This window comes from Manacus candei, unplaced genomic scaffold (genome assembly GCF_025592945.1).
Source record: "Manacus candei isolate 608988 ecotype Guabito, Panama unplaced genomic scaffold, ASM2559294v1 h1tg000017l, whole genome shotgun sequence".
Taxonomy (NCBI): domain Eukaryota; kingdom Metazoa; phylum Chordata; class Aves; order Passeriformes; family Pipridae; genus Manacus; species Manacus candei.
The window spans coordinates 16818029-16836201 of NW_026138065.1; the positions used below are offsets into that span (position 1 = coordinate 16818029).

General features: G+C 35.2%; 1 protein-coding gene across 2 annotated transcripts in view; it reads left to right on the forward strand.

Annotated features, from left to right (window-relative positions):
* LRPPRC (leucine rich pentatricopeptide repeat containing) overlaps positions 1 to 18173 on the forward strand; it is an 87265-nt gene that overhangs the window by 55606 nt on the left and 13486 nt on the right. For both annotated transcript variants that reach the window (XM_051783746.1, XM_051783748.1), the window contains exons 26-31: positions 5394 to 5462; positions 5740 to 5830; positions 8413 to 8555; positions 8665 to 8752; positions 12606 to 12729; positions 16335 to 16423. In XM_051783746.1, the coding sequence (XP_051639706.1) occupies positions 5394 to 5462; positions 5740 to 5830; positions 8413 to 8555; positions 8665 to 8752; positions 12606 to 12729; positions 16335 to 16423 (604 nt within the window). The remainder of the gene's footprint in view (positions 1 to 5393; positions 5463 to 5739; positions 5831 to 8412; positions 8556 to 8664; positions 8753 to 12605; positions 12730 to 16334; positions 16424 to 18173) is intronic.

The window sequence follows — 18173 nt, forward strand, 5'->3', positions numbered from 1 at the left end:
TAAGCTTGGTATTTTCTTTTTGTGAACTGCTGCTTTTTATGTAAAAATTAACCTAATAGAACTAGACTGGTTGCTATCTTGGGTAATTGTAGGATAGGTGGAAAGGGGCATGAGCCTGAAATCTAATCACTCATAACAGGAGAGTTAGGGAGGGTAGGTATGTAGACATGTGTCCCTTTGTCTTTCATTAGATATCTGGTAGTGCAAATAAAATATCAAATACATGCATGACTTGCAGTGGAGCAACTCATAAGTTTTAATACTTCAGTACTGCATTAAAGTACTTACCCTCATCAAATGTGAAAAGTAGTTATATTGAAGGTATATTTATAATTGTATTCAGGCTTTCATACAGTTAGCCCTTGCCCAGAAAGTTGAACAAGTGTCCAGATATTTCAGATGAGTTTCTTGTTAAAGACATCAGTATTACAGGGATTGTGGTGTGTTTAGTCATATTGGTTTCTGGTCAAAATTGCTTACAAGGAACAAAAGGAATAATTAATTTTTTAGAGAAATCCCATTTTGGCTATGAGCAGTTTGCAAGGTTGGTTTTTTTTAGAGAGTAAAGTGAGTGAGGGATCTTTCTATGCCATCATAGAAGAAACCATTTTTTAAATCCATGACAACTAAACTTCTTTCAAAGTGGGAAATGAAATTCTAGAAAAAGTACTGCTTCCATTGCCAACCATATGCAGTGTAGCTCTTGTCATCCTGATAGTACAAAACTTAAAGAAAAGCTGAGCTAGAAGAGAACTAAAATAGTTTATTAGACAGCTGATATGATTGCAACCGGAAAGTTGCTTCGATGCATAGATTATAATTAGATCCCTCCATCTCCAAAGGTGGATCTTTGGTAAACTTTTGGACTATTGCGTATTATTTGGTATGTTCAGAGCTGATAACCAGCTTTCTTTTTTTTCTGTGTATCCCACTATGATACTTCACTTATATTTTGCTATAAATTTTATAATGTGAGAAATAGAAAAAGCAGTATACTTTCATGCGTATGAACTCTATTTTTGAAAAAAGTAAATGTTTTAATGTGTATTTTTTGAAAACTAATGCATTGCTATTTGAAGGTGAAGGAGTGTTTAATAAGAGGAAAAAACATAATAGAAGAGTGGCATAATTCCATCTTATCTAGCAACTAGGCTAAGATGGCTACATAAGGTACAGGAATTTTGTACCTGTGTGTTCTTCTGACTTCTGATTAAGAAGTACACATACTGCTTAGTAGAAGTGAAGACTTTTGCTGAGAGTTTTAACAAAGGGGAAGATTCAAGCAAAACACATACAGTGTTTATGTTGTAAAAAACTGTGTTCAAGTAAGCTGCCATGCAAAAATATCCCCGGCTTTGTTGAAGCTGCCTGGAATTTTTGAGATTTTCATAGGCATTTTTGTGGAATCAGGGAAAAATCTGCCTTTAAATTAAGAACTTCCCATCAGATGTTCTGTTTTCACTGATGCTTATGTTAGGGAGAGCTGTTAGAAATGACATACATCAGTTCTTATAGCTGTCTGTTCAAGGCTGTCTGTTCCAAGAAGTAATGCATTTTCTTGCAAGACATTGCTTTGGCATTTAAATCTCAGTAACTGGTTCTGGTACTGGTAGCATAAGTCTGTTATGGCTGTTGATGTAACTCTTCATGAAATGTTCTTCTTCCTTCAGCAGTATTAGCTGTCTCTTAGTATTACTGACTTTTTCAGCTGCAAAGAGAGGAATGAATGGATCTAGCCTTCCAAAGAATATCATTAAAAAGTGCAACATGAATGTTTATAAAATTTGGCTGTTTGCTTCCAATATGTTTGAATTGGTGATAATAGTAGAACTGTTTCCCTAAGAAAAGAATGAACTTTGCAGAGAAAATACAGGGATTTTGAAGAAAACATAAACCAGTTAAGGAGGTCAGAGTTAAACTCTAATGGTTGGAGTTGGTGTGTTATTCACAGTGAAGTTACATCAAGAAGGGCCAGAGTAAGTTGACCAGTATATGTAAGAATTATTTTGCCAAACAGTGCACAGTAGTAATTTGTGAAAGTGCAGTGTTGGAATGTTAAAAAAGAAGTCCTCTATCTCGTGTCATGTGTATGCCAAATGAAAAATGCTTCTGCTGGCTTTCAAATAATTATGCAACCTAAGCCAACTAGAGCAAAAGTGGCACTGTTAGGGGATGGATTCAGCTCCTAGTTTCCCAAAAGTCGTCTTTTTGAGCAAGATAGGGTTTCTGGTCTGTAAGTTGTCTCTTGTGGTTTTTCTCTCTCAGTAAGTTTTGTGTTTAAAGAGGAAAAAGTTTGGTTTAGGCAAGTAGAGAGAAGTAAATAAATATTTCTGTGTGTCTTCTGTAAATTATTTAACTTTTTTGTTAGAAGAGTTTTTTTGAAAGTAAAAAAGTACTGTTGCTCTATTGGCTGTAATAGTTACAGAATGCTAATGTAAACAGAATTTGAATGTTTCTATCATTATCTAAAAATCTAGAAAAACATCTAATAGATTCCTCTCTGACAGGTCAGTATTTTCGCAGACAGTCTGTTTTCTTTCAGCTATAAGAGGTAGAAATTACCTCAAATAAAAATGTTAGTACAGAAAATCTGGCAATTGGACTCCTTCAATCACCTGTCTGAAGCAACTGGTTCTAGGAAGGAGGAGAACAAATCAAATGCTTTTAAAGCATTGGGATCATTGCATTTCCATGATTTTTGAGTGCTGCTTGACAAGAGCTCTTCCAAAGATGCAGCATATTTTTTCCCTTTCTGGCTAGTTTTCCTTTCTGTGTGTGAAGGTACAGAATCAGTAAATAAATTGGTGTAGGTATAAGTGTAGTATAATTATTGTAGAAACATGGAATATGCTGAGTTGGAAGGGACCCATCAGGATCATTGAGTCCAACTCCTGGCCCTGCACAGGACGCCCCAAGAATCACACCACGTTTAAGTTGAACCTCAGAAAGATAGTAACAAAGTTGATAAGAGTATGGACTGGTTTCTATAGGAGATATGATGAAGTAGGTGAGTTCTGCTTAGCCTAGAGAAGGAACAGTGAAACTGGGAATTATTTAAATACTACCATTAAATTATATGAAATTGAGAAGATAAAGAAAAATCAATTGTGGATCATCTTCTAATGCAAAATCTAGAGGTTTCCAATGAAGCTAGTAGAAATTAGACTGAAAACAAACAAAAAGTGGTAGCATTTTGGTTGTTTTCAGCAGAAAGTAGTAGAGGCAACCCTTTGCCAAAAGATCTATGGTGTTCCAGGGGCATCCAGAAAAATTCATGGAAAAGAAACCACTTATTAGAAACACTGTGATCCACTAAACCTCAGGTAGTTGGAGAGTGGAAGAGCACTGAAGGGAGAGTATTGCTGTGTTTTCTGACATTTTATATTCTCCTATATTCAGTGTGTTAGGGAGAGGATAACAGGCTTTGCTTTGGTACAGTAAAACTGTTCTATATTCTGAGAGAATGTAAAAGCCAGAAAACCTCCATGTTTAGTTTAGATGCTGTATGAATTGCTTGAGAATCTCAAAAGGAAAAAACAAAAAGCAAAACCCACAAAAATACTTTAAGACTCAGTAACAGTTGTTTTTTGTTTTTTTTTTGTCCATCGAAACAAGCAAGATCAAAATTGTAAATGGGAATTTGGAAGAGTAATTAGAGTAACAGTTTTTCCTATTTTTTTTTTTTATTCTGTGCATTTTTTTTTGTTCTGTATTTTAGTCTGCTGTATTGTAGAAAGACTGCTTGTTGCTAAATGCAATGTTTAAAATTCCCTAAGATTGTAAGGGATAAGCTACAAATATGGACTATCAGGCAAGCCCTGGAGATTTAGTTAATCTGACCTAGATGTTCTTTTGATGATTGAGACCTGCAGTATGTGAAAACACTTCTCAATTTCAAAATGAAACACAAGGATATCTGTTGTATAACTCAGCTGTCCTTGTAGTGACAGACGCATCAATCATTTCTGAACAGAAAAGGATTTACTATAAAAAGTTTGTAGGTTTGGAGCTGTTGAGTTCATTGGCATTCGGATCAGCAGTGATATTGGAAGTTGTAAGTGAATTCAGCATTTGAATTTTACCATGTCCTAAAGAGGATTAGCTACAAATGCAGGCAACATACTTTTTTCTTTTTCATTTTCAAGAGCCTGTTGTGTATCAAGAGCCTGTTGTGTAAGATGTTAATTCTTTACTTAGTTTTAAGCATATTTTATGTGAAACTGCTTGTATCTCTTACAAAACACTGAACAGGTACCTATAAATATAAATAACTGTAGGGAGGACAAAACTGAACAAACAATTAATTGGGATAAAAGCATGTACCTGGAAAGCAAAACTGTGTTTATATATACCACTTTTAAATACTTGAGAAGCTAGTATTTTTCTGTAACCTCTTGGGTGGAGACTATTTTTTAGTACAGCTAAACTCATAGAGATGCTCCATGTTGAGGATCTGTGGAGTTAGTGTCCTATTTTTTGCAAAACCTTACAATGACTGCATAAAATGGTTTGGGTGATTGGTAGGATTATATGGCCTAAGATTTACCCTGCAGAACACTGTTTCCTGTGTATTTAGCAAATTTTAACAGTTTTGATTGAAGTTTTGTATGCTGGTTTTCTGGTGTATGCTGAATTATTTCAGAAAGATGCAATGGTAATAATTCTGCAGTTGGAGAATATGGGAAAAGGAAATTATTTGTATTTAAGGGTGTTGGTAAATTGACTTTTTCAATGGTAATGTTTCCACTGTTTTTGAACTAAGACTTAATATTTCTCAGAGCTTTTTGTTCAAATTGCCGCTTCTATGCAAAGTAGCATTAAAATTTTGGAAGTTGCACTTCACATTTAAACAGTAGAGATTTCTTACAATAAAAGCTAAAAGCAAGCTAAAAGCCTTCAAGAGTCAAAACATGTTTCTCTGTAGGGGTGAACAGAAATTTCCTTGGAATTACTTTGAGCTATATTAATGTGAATCTAGACACCTGAAATGAAAGCCAAGTCCTCTCTGTAAATGATCCTTTGCTAAAACAAGGTAGTTTAAAGCAAATAAATCCATGTACTCTGTGGGAGGAAAGGGTAAGATGTAAAAATGATGGATGCTTTGCACACTTTTTTTTTCTCTAACTTGTTTTATATATGTTGGACATGAGTCCTGGGGTGCTTGTAACATGTTTCTTTAAGAATTTTGACTTTTCCTGTCTTTTTTTAAGAGTTTATTTAAGTGGAAGAACTACTTCTCAGTGGTGCCAAGAAGGTACAATGTGGTAGTCTGTACCAAATGGAGTTCAAACAAAAGCCATGAACTTTTATTATGAATACATGTATTATGTTTACTTTTCCTTAGAATGTTCTATGTGAAGTAATGTGTTTCTTCTTGTGGGAATATCTTACAGACTCCTGGCTTGAGAGCACACTCCGGAAGATTGCAGTGGTTTGCAAAAAAGTGTATATCAAATAATCAGGTATGTGACTCATATGATGTGTTCTGTGGAACTGTCATTATATTCCAGGAAAAATTGTTTTGAAATATTTCCTCGCTTGACTTTTATGTTTGTGAAAGGACATGTGACAGGCTGATGAGGTGAACTTAATGTTTGGTGTAAATGCTGGTGTGTACTTAAACAGAAATATTATTTTAGCTGAATGCACACATGCTATCTATGTATTTCTGTTTGTGCACATAGAAAAATAATTGTTTGGCTGAGGTATAACTATGTTCTTCCTTCTTTCTTTTGAAAGATGGAAACTTTGGAGCATTTGGTAGAATTAACTCAAAATCTATTTGAATGTGATCGAGATGAGATGTACTACTACCTGCTTGAACTGTGTGGTAAGTGAGCTTGAGATCTCTTTCGTGTTGTAATCTGTTTTCTTTTGTGGATGGGGATAGGAATTAACCTTGGGTAGAAGTTATATATTGATATGCAATTAGCCTGGGTGCCATTTCTGAGGCATCTTGCAAGTGAGGGGAGGTCAGGTTTTTGTTTTTACCTGCAGACCTGAAGACTTATGTAGCACTTATATAGTACAAGTCTTCCAATCCGTGCTATTGTCTTGTGTTGTAATTTGAAAGTTAATTCTGTTTTGCTTCTCAATATGCTTAAAGAAGAAAACCTACTCATATGTTCTCTTCATAGCTAATAAAAATCTGAGGTCTCCTGATTCAGAAAGGTGCATATATTTATTTTATTTACCAGTTCTTCACCAGCCACAACCTAACTTTTGCATCATTTATAGTAATGGAACAGTTTTTAAAACTGAAAGTTCATTGCTGTATTATAGACACATACGATGTGTCTGTAGTGGTTTTCATTCCTCTTTTCTGTATTTTTCAGTCTGTGCTCTTTTTGTTATTCAGTGTATCATAATAAAATTTTTGAAACCTTTACTTATTTTAAAGTCTTGAAAAAATGTATTGTTTTAAAATTGGATATGGAGCACTAAATAGTAAATCAGGACATAAAGCTTTATAGTGATTGCTATGTACTTGGGTAATATATGTGTATATATGTATTAATGAGCCATTATAGCAACTTGATATATTTGGTGACGGGAAAGCTTTCTTTTGAGCTTGAACTAATTTTAGGCTGTTCCTCATGTATATTTTGGGTTGACTAAGACTAGTGATGCTGTAATGCTAAATAAAATACTACTCGAACTGTCTTTTTTCTTTCTATATGGTAATGAAAGAGACCTCTTCCCCACTGCACTAAGCTCAAGCTAGAGAGATGAGTACTTCCACAGAAAAAGTGACCAGAGACCCCTTGAGAATTTTCCTGCCTTTCATTTCCTGAAGCCTTGGAAAGCTTCAGATGAAACTGTCGCATTACCTAATTCTGGCTTTGCACATACTGGTTCACCATCAAAAATCAAGTAGGCCTGAAAATCAATCTTGTCTCAACAGGGAGGGAGCCTTCCTATTTCTCTGCTCATCCTGTTCACCTCTGGCAGTGACTAAGTCTGACAGTGTGCCTGCTAGGAAGAGAATCTAAGAAGATACAGTTTATCAAATTCTGTCATGCAAAATCTTCAGTCTTCTTTCAGAAGACAGAACCAATTCCATCTATTCAAAGAAGTGGAAAACATTTGTAGGTTTCTGTCACCACGAAAGACAAAACCCATTCACAATCCTGCTTTCAACCATTTTAGATTACCTATCAAAGCTGCCCCGTGCACAAGTATAGTAGAGCCGTCATTGTGTACCTAAGCCATAACTTCAGATCTATTTTAGGCATATAAAAAAAGAACCTACCATCCAGTCCAAGCAGTGATCAAAAATGTTGAAAACAAGGCATTTGATTTTTTAGAATCACAGAATAATTTGTGCTGGAGAGAACCTCAGGAATTTTTAGCTTGGCCATTTCCTGGAGCTAGGACAGCTCCAAAGTCAGATCACATCATGGCCTTATTTAGTAAAGTTCTGAGTGCCTCTAATGGTGGAAATCAAACAGCCTCTCTGGACAATCTGTTCCAGGGTTGGATCATTCTCAGATATTCCATTGCTGCAGCTTTTAACCATCACCTGTCATCCTTTACTGTGCACTTGCAAGGAGAGATTGACTCGCTCTTCTCTGTAGCTGTTAGTTAGGTAATTGAAGGCAGCAATTGCATTCCCTGTTAGCCTATTTTCTCCAGGCTGCCCAGAACTCATCTTCTTTGACTTCCTCTTCTTGCTGATCTACTCCAGCCCCACAGAAGCACAGAATATCCTGAGCTGGAAGGGACCCACAAGGATCATGTCTGTCTCCATGGCTGAATTTGCTCCAGTTGCTGGGATCTCTTACAGTTGTGGAACTCAAAACTGTGGCAGAAGCAACAGTGAAGAATTTACGAAATTTGCATGTATAGCAGGAGAATTAAATCTGATTTAAATAAAATGCCAAGGCAGCTCACTGGGAAGGACATTTCTGCTTTAGAGAGCTCAGTTTTACCAGGATGTAGATCAGTAGTGTCTGATAGTCAAAAATGCTTCACAACTGGTGACTACAAAGCTAGAAAACGTAAAGGCAACATGAGAGCACCTGCTTAGGTAGTCAAATAGTAGTTAACTGTTTGCTTGAAGTCCAGCTTTCTATTTACTTGCAGTTACGTACAGTGATGCATATATAAATTTCAATTAACAATCAAGAACAATAGAACTGATGAGTGGGGAAGATCACTTCTGTAATACTTTCTAGCTAATTGCTCGTTCATCTGAAAATTCATGTAATCTTTGGGGTTTTTCTCTATTTACATCTTCTAACATCCTCTATGTATTAAAGTAGTTCAGAACTTTTCAAATTGCTGATCATATGAAGCAGAAGTATGTGACTAATTGATTAATTATTTTCCAGAGGCACCTTTTTTGAATCACTTTAGATAAGTGTGTACATTCTCAATTGCTTTTATTTGAAGATTTTAATCTTGTTTCAGAGAACAATGATGACTGGGGGAAGGCTGAAGCTGTTTGGACTAAAATTCAAGAAGAAAATATTGTTCCTCGTGAGAAAACGCTAACTTTACTTGCTGATATATTTGAGAAAAATGGCCAGGTTGTTCCATTTGAGGTACCTAAGGTAATTGGAGTTTAACTTTCCTGGTTAACATCACTTTTGAATGTATTTCTTCTCATAAAAAAAAACATTAAACAGATAGCATTAACTTAAATGTTTGTATGTTTTAAAGGTTAGGCATGAAGATACCAGAAGTTTAAGTGCTACTATTGAGGAAGAAAGAAAAATAAGGATGCTTTGCAGAAAAAATAAAGCAAAAGGTAAACTGAAATCCACTGGATTTTCTTCCCCTTCCACATCCATTTTAAGGTTTCAATTAACTGCAGTGCTCTTTGGTGCAAACTTCCCTGTCTCCAATAAAAACAGAATTGATTTACTCATTTATGTTTGACTTTTGTATAGAAGAGAGGAGTGTGCTTCAGTGCAGTTCCTTTGATTTAGTCTGTGTTTAATCACTGGAAATCCATTCGTATACATCTCATCCTGAGCAGGGGGACAGAGTTAGAAATAGCTTTACTGGACCTTACAAAGCAGGGTCAGAATCAATCACAGAATGGGTCGGAAGGGACCACAGTGGGTTGTATGGTCCAACTTCCCTGCTCAAGCTTGGTCATTCTAGAGCACATGGCGCAGGATTCTTGAATATTTCCGGTGGGAGCGACTCCACAACCTCTCTGGCCAATCCGTTCCAGTGCTGGGTCACCTGCACAGTAAAAGAGTTCTTCCTTATGTTCAGGTGGAACTTCCTGTGCATCAATTTCTACCTGTTGCCTCTTGTCCTTCTGCTCAGCACCCCTGAGAAGAGCCTGGCTCCAAATCAGTCTATTTCTAGTATTTGCCAAGGAGCAAAGCATTTGAATATTCTGGGAATCCATATTTTCTTCATCTGTACTACAGTAACTAAATACCTCACTTGAAAGTAGTTTAGAAAATAGAATTCGGTAGGTTTAAAGAATTTAATTTTGCTGAATGAGGAAAATTTATAAAGCAAGACACCTCGTAATTCTCTGAGTGTAATCAGTATATTTTACAGGTTGGACACACAGATTTTTTAAGCTTTGAGTTTTTAAAAGGAGAATATATCAGTCATTGACACATTTAACTTAAGTTGTGAATAAAATCACTCCATAGAGTTATTCAGTCTAAATATTCAGTCTGTACAGATTAGGAGTCTGAAATTGAGTCAAGACATTCTGTATATAGCAAGTGCAATATCACATTAAGAATCATGAGTGTTATGGCACAAATAAAGTTAATGTTTTCAGGAGATTCTGCTTGTTGGTAAATTTTGGGAATCATAAGTAAATGAGAAATGCAGAAACATTTTCACTTAAAATCAGGCAAAATTAATGAAATGTACTTTAAAACATTATCACTAGAAAAATGTCCTGTGCCTTTGGTGTCCTAAATCAGGTTGAGAGCAGGAGGAAACTAAATATGCCTTGGACTTTGCAAGAAGGCTAGTTTAAAACAAAAATATAAAATCACAGTCTGTGATGACACTGGATATTGAATTTATCTGTAAACCCTTTCTGCATCTTCTTTTATTTAAAGATGCAGTATTTGAGAGGAGTTAGTCTAGAGCTATTGGGAAGGAAGGAAAAAAAAAGACAGTGTTGGAAAACAGTTCTTCTCTTCTTGGAAACCATTATCTTGGCCTTAAAGAAAACCTAAAAAGACTAAGCTGTTGCTTTTTTTTATATAACAGTATCATGTAATTTTGGTGTGAATGTAATAGAGCAGCTTTTTGATGGGAAAAAGATTAACTCAATCTAGTTATGTAACTATTTCATGAACTTACCAGCTCTGACATGTGTTTTGGTAGTCTATTCTCTGGAGTTTTTGATTTATGCAAAGTCATATTTTCATTTTTATCTTGATTTCTCAGTGAGAGAATACATATCCCAAGCAGTCACAATTTCTGAAACAGATTTGACTGTTTTGAGAGCTGAGACTTTCTTGGCAAGTTGTCACTTTTCTAACAAATCTTTCTACTTGAAACAGCTAGTATAACAGAATATTATTTTAAAACCAAGAAATTTCTCTTTTGAATGCTAATATACTTTAGTAATTTTAGATTCCACCTGAAGAAGACATAAGCTGATAATACTTCAAACACACTACTTGCACTGATGCAAAATAAAGTTAAGAAAATAATCTAAATAGTGTTATCATTCTGAGGTTCAGACTAACATACACAGTAAAACATCCTAGAAGAGGAAAACAAAACCGACACAAAGATTTTTTAGTTCTTCACTGAACAAGTCATTAAAAAAAAATTAAATACATTTCCTTGTAGAAAGAGATCTTGCATTTTAAGGACTGTGATAATTAATGGTATGATGTGCTTGACATTCATGTAGCAAGTCCATTTCTGTACCCAACCAGTACAAAGCAATTCTTAAACACAGGGTGAAATTGTAGTTAAGTCTGAAGACAGCAGAGCTTTTGTAGGAGTCTCTAAACATAAGGAATTTTTTACCTTGAAAAAATAGAATTTAAACAGGCATTTATGAGCAGAAAGAACAAACCTATCACCAGTCAGCTACATTTTTGTAAATCATTAGTTGCATTTGTAGCACATGATACCAACCAAAGGTTTATTGATACTGTTGAATGTGATTGCTAGTCTGCTGGTACCTCAGATTTCAGAACCACGGAAAGAAAAAAATGTCTTTCTCTCTGAATTTAAATGTGAAGAGTCTGTGAATGCTGGTGATCAGCATCTGAGCAGGCAAGAAAGTTCAGCACATCGCTGCAGGCCAAGCTTAACTTCAGACCTATAAGTAAAGGTGATGAAGGATTTAAAGACCTTTCCTGTGTGATCCTGTTGTTGTTTCATTGGTCTTTTGATCCACAGTGCAATCACTATTGTAATGTCAATACTGTTATGAGTCATATACTCTTATGTCTATCTTGTGTACGTGAAACTCACATGCACAGAAGTGAATTTAATTTTTCCTGTGATATTCTTATCCTTTATCTCCATTCATATATATTTTTAATGTAGTTCCAAGCATCCAAGTAGATCGTGAATAGCCATGTTAATTCTATTAACTTGGTGCTATGTAAATAACACATTTTACGTATAGTCATTTCTGTGCTTACATTTCAGGAAGTTTTTATGTATAATCTTTGGTTGAAGAAGTTTAGGATTCAAACCAAAAGGCATACCAACAGCTTTGGTTAAAAGTCCACAACACACAAATAACTGTGGTTAGTGTGATGCTTCTTGTGTCAGTAAGATTAAAATGAGTTGCCCTCATCTTTACTTTTAAAGTATAAGAAAAAAAACTTGATGCGTAGCTGTGAAATTTGTAGTGATAGTCCAGCTATTTCTGGACTAAATTGTAAAGGTTGTTGTGACTGTGATTTGAATTAGCAAATGGATTATTTTATGAATCATTAAATGAAACATGCAGTCTCAGTTTAGACATAAAAGAACATTTATGGTTCTTAACACAGCTTTCTAGTGTATGTTACAGTGTGGATGGCAGTTTTAGCTGCATGTTTATAACTGTATAATCTTGTTTCAGAAAAATAAATGACTGAAAAGTGTGCTTATCATTTTTTCCCCCTTTTTGGTAACATCTTTTCATACACTGACAGTTATTGTGAATGCATGAAATAAAACTGTTAATCAGTCAAACAAATGCAGTGTAGTTTACTTGTTAAATATCTGTATATTTGTAAATTGTATGTTTTGTATAAATCTTGTCGTAGCCAAATAATTTGATCTCCCCATATTGGAGTCACCTCCTATATTATTTGTTAAATGCTGTTGTGATCACGCACCAGATGCTGTAACTATATACCCCAGAATTAGGTGTTGCTTTAAGAATCCCAAGTCTTCCCCTTCTAACCAGCTATGTTGGTATTGAAGCAACAGCCACGTGTAAAGAAAGAGCAGTAGCAAACTTATTTTTCTGTGGAAGTATGTGTCGATTGTTGTATACAAGCAGTTTTGAACAAGCTGTGATCAGCAGCTTTGGGCTTAAAGATGTAAGCAAAGGATAAATAAATTTAAGATGGACCTTTTGCAATGTGATTTCTTTCTGTGATCAACATTGTTGCAATCTGACATTTCTTTTTGACTTTCTTTTTCTTCTTTAGAGGCCTACGATATTTTCATGAAAACAAAAGGGAAGGATGAGTTTCAGTATAATTTTTATGACACCCTTATAAGAGCACTGTTAGCGCAGAATTGTCTTCAAGAAGCCATTGAAGTGAAACGCATGTAAGGCTTTTCTTTGTTTGGCGGATTTTTGTTGGTTTGGAGAGGGTGGTTAAACAATTTCTGGATCATTTTCAGGCAAGTCCTTGTCTTCTAATGGGAAAACAGGTCATGACTAGTCATTAGGAGCTGCGGTAAGAAATACACTAGCCTTTCATAGGGCGATATATCATATTTTTAAAAGGTACTAGAGTGTCAGTATGTATTGCTAATAACTTATTTGAACTAACAATGTGAACAAATGTACTTGGCATCAGAGCTGAAAGTCTACCCTTCTGGCAGTCTGCCTTTTCCTCTTTGGAGCAGTATCCAAACAGACAAGATTCCTTCACTTAGCTGCCCGTGAGCCTTCCCCTCAATGCCTGTCTTACCCTGCCCACACTTCCTGGCAGCTGGCTGCCTGCCAAATGCAAAATGGTACGTTTGACTGTGATGCCAGTGGCTAGGAGATGACCATAAACCTTAGATCCAACTCTTACACTTCTGAAATAAATCCAACCTGCTGTCATGAACTATTAGAATCAACAGAGTTGAATTAACCTTTAGTGAGTTATATGGTACACCACTTGCTTTAATTATTGCCTGTAATGTGTGTTCTGGTCAGGTTATAGGCTTCAAATTACAAGTGTTGTGACTTGTCGGTGTAGAGTTAAGAACAAAAATTTAAGTTTAAGGATTTTAAGTCTTTTGGTTTCTTCAGCAAAAACAAGACTAGTTGTTGTCAAGTGTACTCACTGACTGAATACAGTGAATTTGAAAGTGCCTGTAGGTAACTTATCTAAAGCATAGAACACTGTAAAAAAACCTAGTAATTTTTAGACTTAGCTTAGTTTTTGATGACCAGGAACAGTGTAGTATAAAATTATATTTATTATTTTCATGTTTTCTTTAAAAGTGTTTAGACTGGAGAAATGTCTTTCATTGAAAAAGTGTTTGAGTTCTGCATTCAGAAGAACAAATAATATTTTTTCAAATAGGTCACAGTAACTAGGCTTTATGATAAGGAATGTTTGTGCTTGCTGGATATATGGCTTACATCAAGGGAAAACTAAAACAGCTTATCAAATTAAGCTCCCTGTAATGGAGGCAACTGATAAATCTTTACAAATAGAAAAAGATGGAGAGGAGATGTTTTAGGATTACAAAGAATGTTGATGAAATTTAGCTAGTTTGTTTCACAGAAAATACTCAGGTATCTAAAGATGTATTGAAACGTTCTTCAGGGAAGAAGTTTGAAACATTTTACTGAAGATTTGTACATGGATGGACTTCTTCCCTGCTCTGCGGCTTTAAACACTTGTAAAGAAAATGCAAAAGTAATGCATGTTACCAGCAGGAATTTGCAGATTGGAAGAGCAGAAAGAAAGTGGTTTCTTGTTGCTAGTATTTAAGTTATTCAGAATTCCCACTTTACATAAGTGTTGTAGGAAAAAAGTAATTTGAAATACTAAAAAAGTTGGAAATGTGTTTTAAAGGACTAAGCCTCTGAACCTTGAGATATTTAAGAGCAAAGTAAATAGAATTTTATAAGAGGTTCTATTCTTGGTCACTGGTCAGCCATCATCATAACCCCTGTGCTTTTCAGAACTCTCATACTCCATGTTGTAGCATAGAAATGCCAAATAATGACATTCCAAGAAGCCTGTAACAGGTCACTGTTGCATTAAGACAGAACATGCTTAGTCTTGGCAGTGTTTATGATGTATCTGTGTATCTTTTTTTCTAGTAACACAATCATGCTTATATTAAGCATTTTCAAAAGTCTGTAAGTTTTAAATTATTCACTGAAATGGAGAAAATGATTGTGTGTGTGCCTGTGGTTGAAAAATAACAAATGTCTGTGTTTTGCACACATTTCTGCGTGCTTCACAATTTTTCCAAACTCATACTACAAAGAGATTACTCTTACAAAGTCTAAATGTGACCTGAAACCTGTGCAGCTCCTAATATTTTCATAAAATACTCTTTTTACTGTTTGAAGCCACATCTGAAATGTAAATAATATTTACACAGTCTTACTGTGAGCATTAGCATAGGCAACAAAATAACAATTTTTTATTTAAAAAGGTACAATAATTTTAAAACTTCCCTCCTGTTATAAGAACTGAGAAACTTCCGTGAGAAAGGGATGTGGGAGAAGAAGGAAATAACATTCCTACTCTGCATTTGGAAAAAAACAAACACTAAACAACTCAGATTACTGATCTATTGGTTAGTCCAAGTGTAGTTGCTTTCACATTCTAGAGCTGTTTTGAGGAATATTTACTGCATGTAGTCCAAGAAGTTTTAAATAGAAATTTAGGAGTATTGGAATGATGGATTAGTTCTGTAATAGTAGCTAACATCTATTTAATCACACTAAAGATTGGAAGATTGGAGAAAGTAAATCCTTTGTTATATGTAATTTACAGTCTCATGCATGAATTGTTGACTTAAGGGCTTTGACAGATGGGACAAAGGAAAAAAAAAAAGGCGGAACTGAGCAGTGGGTGCTTAGGCAGGGATTAAGGGGATTGGTTGGGAGAGTAAGAAAATCCTGAGTCCAGTGACTGCATTTGTGAGCCTGGGAGGCTGAAAGTGACTGAGAGGATAGTCATATTGTGTGCAATGTGAAGGATTTTCTTGGGATTGAGGAGAACAATTTAGCAATGACCCTGCTTACCTCCCAATCCGCTCAGCCCCTAAGTTCAAGTAGGTAGGCTGCTCAGTTGTTTGCCACAAGATGATCAGTGAGGTTTATCTTGATTGCTGATATGGTAAATGGCAATGCCCCCCTTTGCTCTATAGAGATTTTGTAATCTAGAAATGAACATTTGTAAAGTTATCCTTATATATTAAAAATGGGTCTTGGCTGTATGTCATTTAGGAACAGGAACATTTTGTACTATAAGACCAATGTAATTGCTGGTTGGTCTCTCTTTACTAATTTCCAGAATGTTAGAAAAGCTTTAGCAAGGTCATTAAAGATTGTTTTTGTTATATACATACGTGAAGTTTTGTATTAGAGGAGATAAAGAATTGATAAGCAAAATACAATTTTAACGTGGCTAAGGCAGCAAATGTAGGATGTTCACTTTAAAACCTGTATACATCTAGATGACAGAAATTTGAAAATTAATCAACCAAATGACATGGTGTTAGTTCATAATATGCTTTAGTTTATGTTTAAAATATACAGTGCTGAAAATAAATGTTTCATTTTTTTATTGCTGAAAGAATAGTTTTATATTTTATAATTATGGTGACTATTGAAAAAAGAAGAAAAAGTATCCAGCTTGGGATATAACAGAACAATGCAGGGCATGCAGTTATTTTAGTCATCTAATATGTCAGCATTCAAGAATCTGAACCGATTGTTTAAAAAAAATCTTGTACTTTGTTTCTTTTGTTGCTCACTTCCAACTTTGTCATCTGTCAGAATGCAAAAAAAAATTATCCTTCTATAACCATTGACAGGATAACACAAAAGCTGTCTCCAGGTCGATATTTTGCAGCAATATTTTTAACATACGAACAGTAGTTTTTATAATTTCACCTTGGTGCTCAACCATTTATTATCGTATCAGAAGCATGTCAGTAATTCCTTTCTAAATGTCTGCTTCTTTTAGTGCTGAGACCCACATCAAGGGCTTCACACTGAACAGTGCTGCCAGCAGCCTCCTCATCATATCGCAAGTTAGGCGGGATTATTTGAAAGGTATGTCACAATGCTTGACCTTTACGTCACATTAATGCCTCTGCAGATTTTTCTTGTAACGCCCTTCGAATACTTGGATAAAGGAGTCCATTTAGCAAATTACCTGCTTATCAAGAGCCTTTTGTGGTAGCTGAGAGACGTAAATTACTGTACATGCATTTATAATACAGCTTGAATATGAATGTACTTGTCATTTGACCACTTAGTCCAGTTTCCATTCCATTTAACACAAGATGGGTTTTCTTAAGATGAATCACAGCTCTTCAGACATGCAAAATTTGTGCTCCAGAACGAGAGAAAGTACAGGCTTTCAAGTGTGTTAAAATTCACAGCACAAGTCATTTTGCTTTGGAAATTAACATACTTTAGAGCATCTGAAACAATTCCCAGCAGTTGTTTCTTGCATATTGTGTTGGTTGTGTGAGATACCAGATGAGTTAAATTGACTGTTAAATGTGCATGATTGTGCACTAAATGATTATAATATTGATTTAAAAACTTAATCAAATACTTTTTAATAGTTCTCAATACCAACAGTAACAAAATATTCGGCTTGGTTTTCTTTTTAATGTAACAATGATGATAGGAAAAAAAAATGGTGGCTGAAAAGTACGTAAGAGTAGCCAGCAAGATGGTGGATAAAGTTTACAGTTGTTTTGTTTTAGTTGTTGGCATTGATTGCTTTGCAGCCTAGAGGTCGCCTCTGCAGCGTTACACTTTACTTATTTAGTTGTACTGTAGAACTCTTGCAAGAGAGGAAAACTCTGCAGGCACATAATTTTAGGTGGAGTGCAATGCTGTGCAAGTCTTAAGTACAGTGTTGATACATACTTTTGTCAGTACCTTTAAGCATTAAAGCAGCTGTGTACAACTTAAATGTATTATTTGAGTTGGGTATTTATTACAAGGCATACCAGAAAATCCATTTTTGATTTTGCCATCATTTTATTTCATTCCATTTTGTATAGCTGTAGTAGCCCATACCCATGTAACATCAGCTACATTAAAACACTCAAGATGAGCATTTAGACACATCTTCTCACTTGTACTCTTTCTTTCCTGTAGCTGATAAATACCTTTCTCATTCAGTCTCCAGTTTTACATCATTGCCAGTTGTCATCGACTGAAGTGTTTTGGTGAATGCAGTTGCTTCTCTCGCTCTTGGTGGATCTTTTTTTTTCAGCTTTCACAGCTGACTTTCTGTCTGATTTTATTCTAATTTCTCCTTTTTCTTCTCCAGTATACCGTAAAGTTTTGCCAGTTCTTCCTTACTACTGCACACCAAAATTCTTCCCTTCTTCAGAATATCACTGATGTTTCTATATTCTGCCAGTCTGTTGCACTAACTATATGGGATTTTTTTAGCTAGCATATTAAATTTTCTGCCATATCAACTCTCTTCCTTGCTGTACTCTAAAAAGCTTTCTTTTTGCACAGTACAAAGTTTCTCAAGAAGTTTACATCCCTTTGCAAAATTTTATTTTCCTTTATCTTGTGCATAGAACAAGCTTTACTCTGGTAATTTCATTGAATAGTCAGACTTGATCCTTGTTTCTGTTTTAATTTGAAAGATACTGCCTCTCTTTTTCTAAGTGAAGCCTTTAAAATGCAAGCTACTAAATATTTCAACCATATTGGTCATTTTCTGAGGCTCATAGATTACCCAGAATATTTTTGGGCACAGTGCTTTTGTCATCTTTGTTGGTGAGCTCCATTTGACCTGCATCCTGTGATTGCTTTAACACTTCCT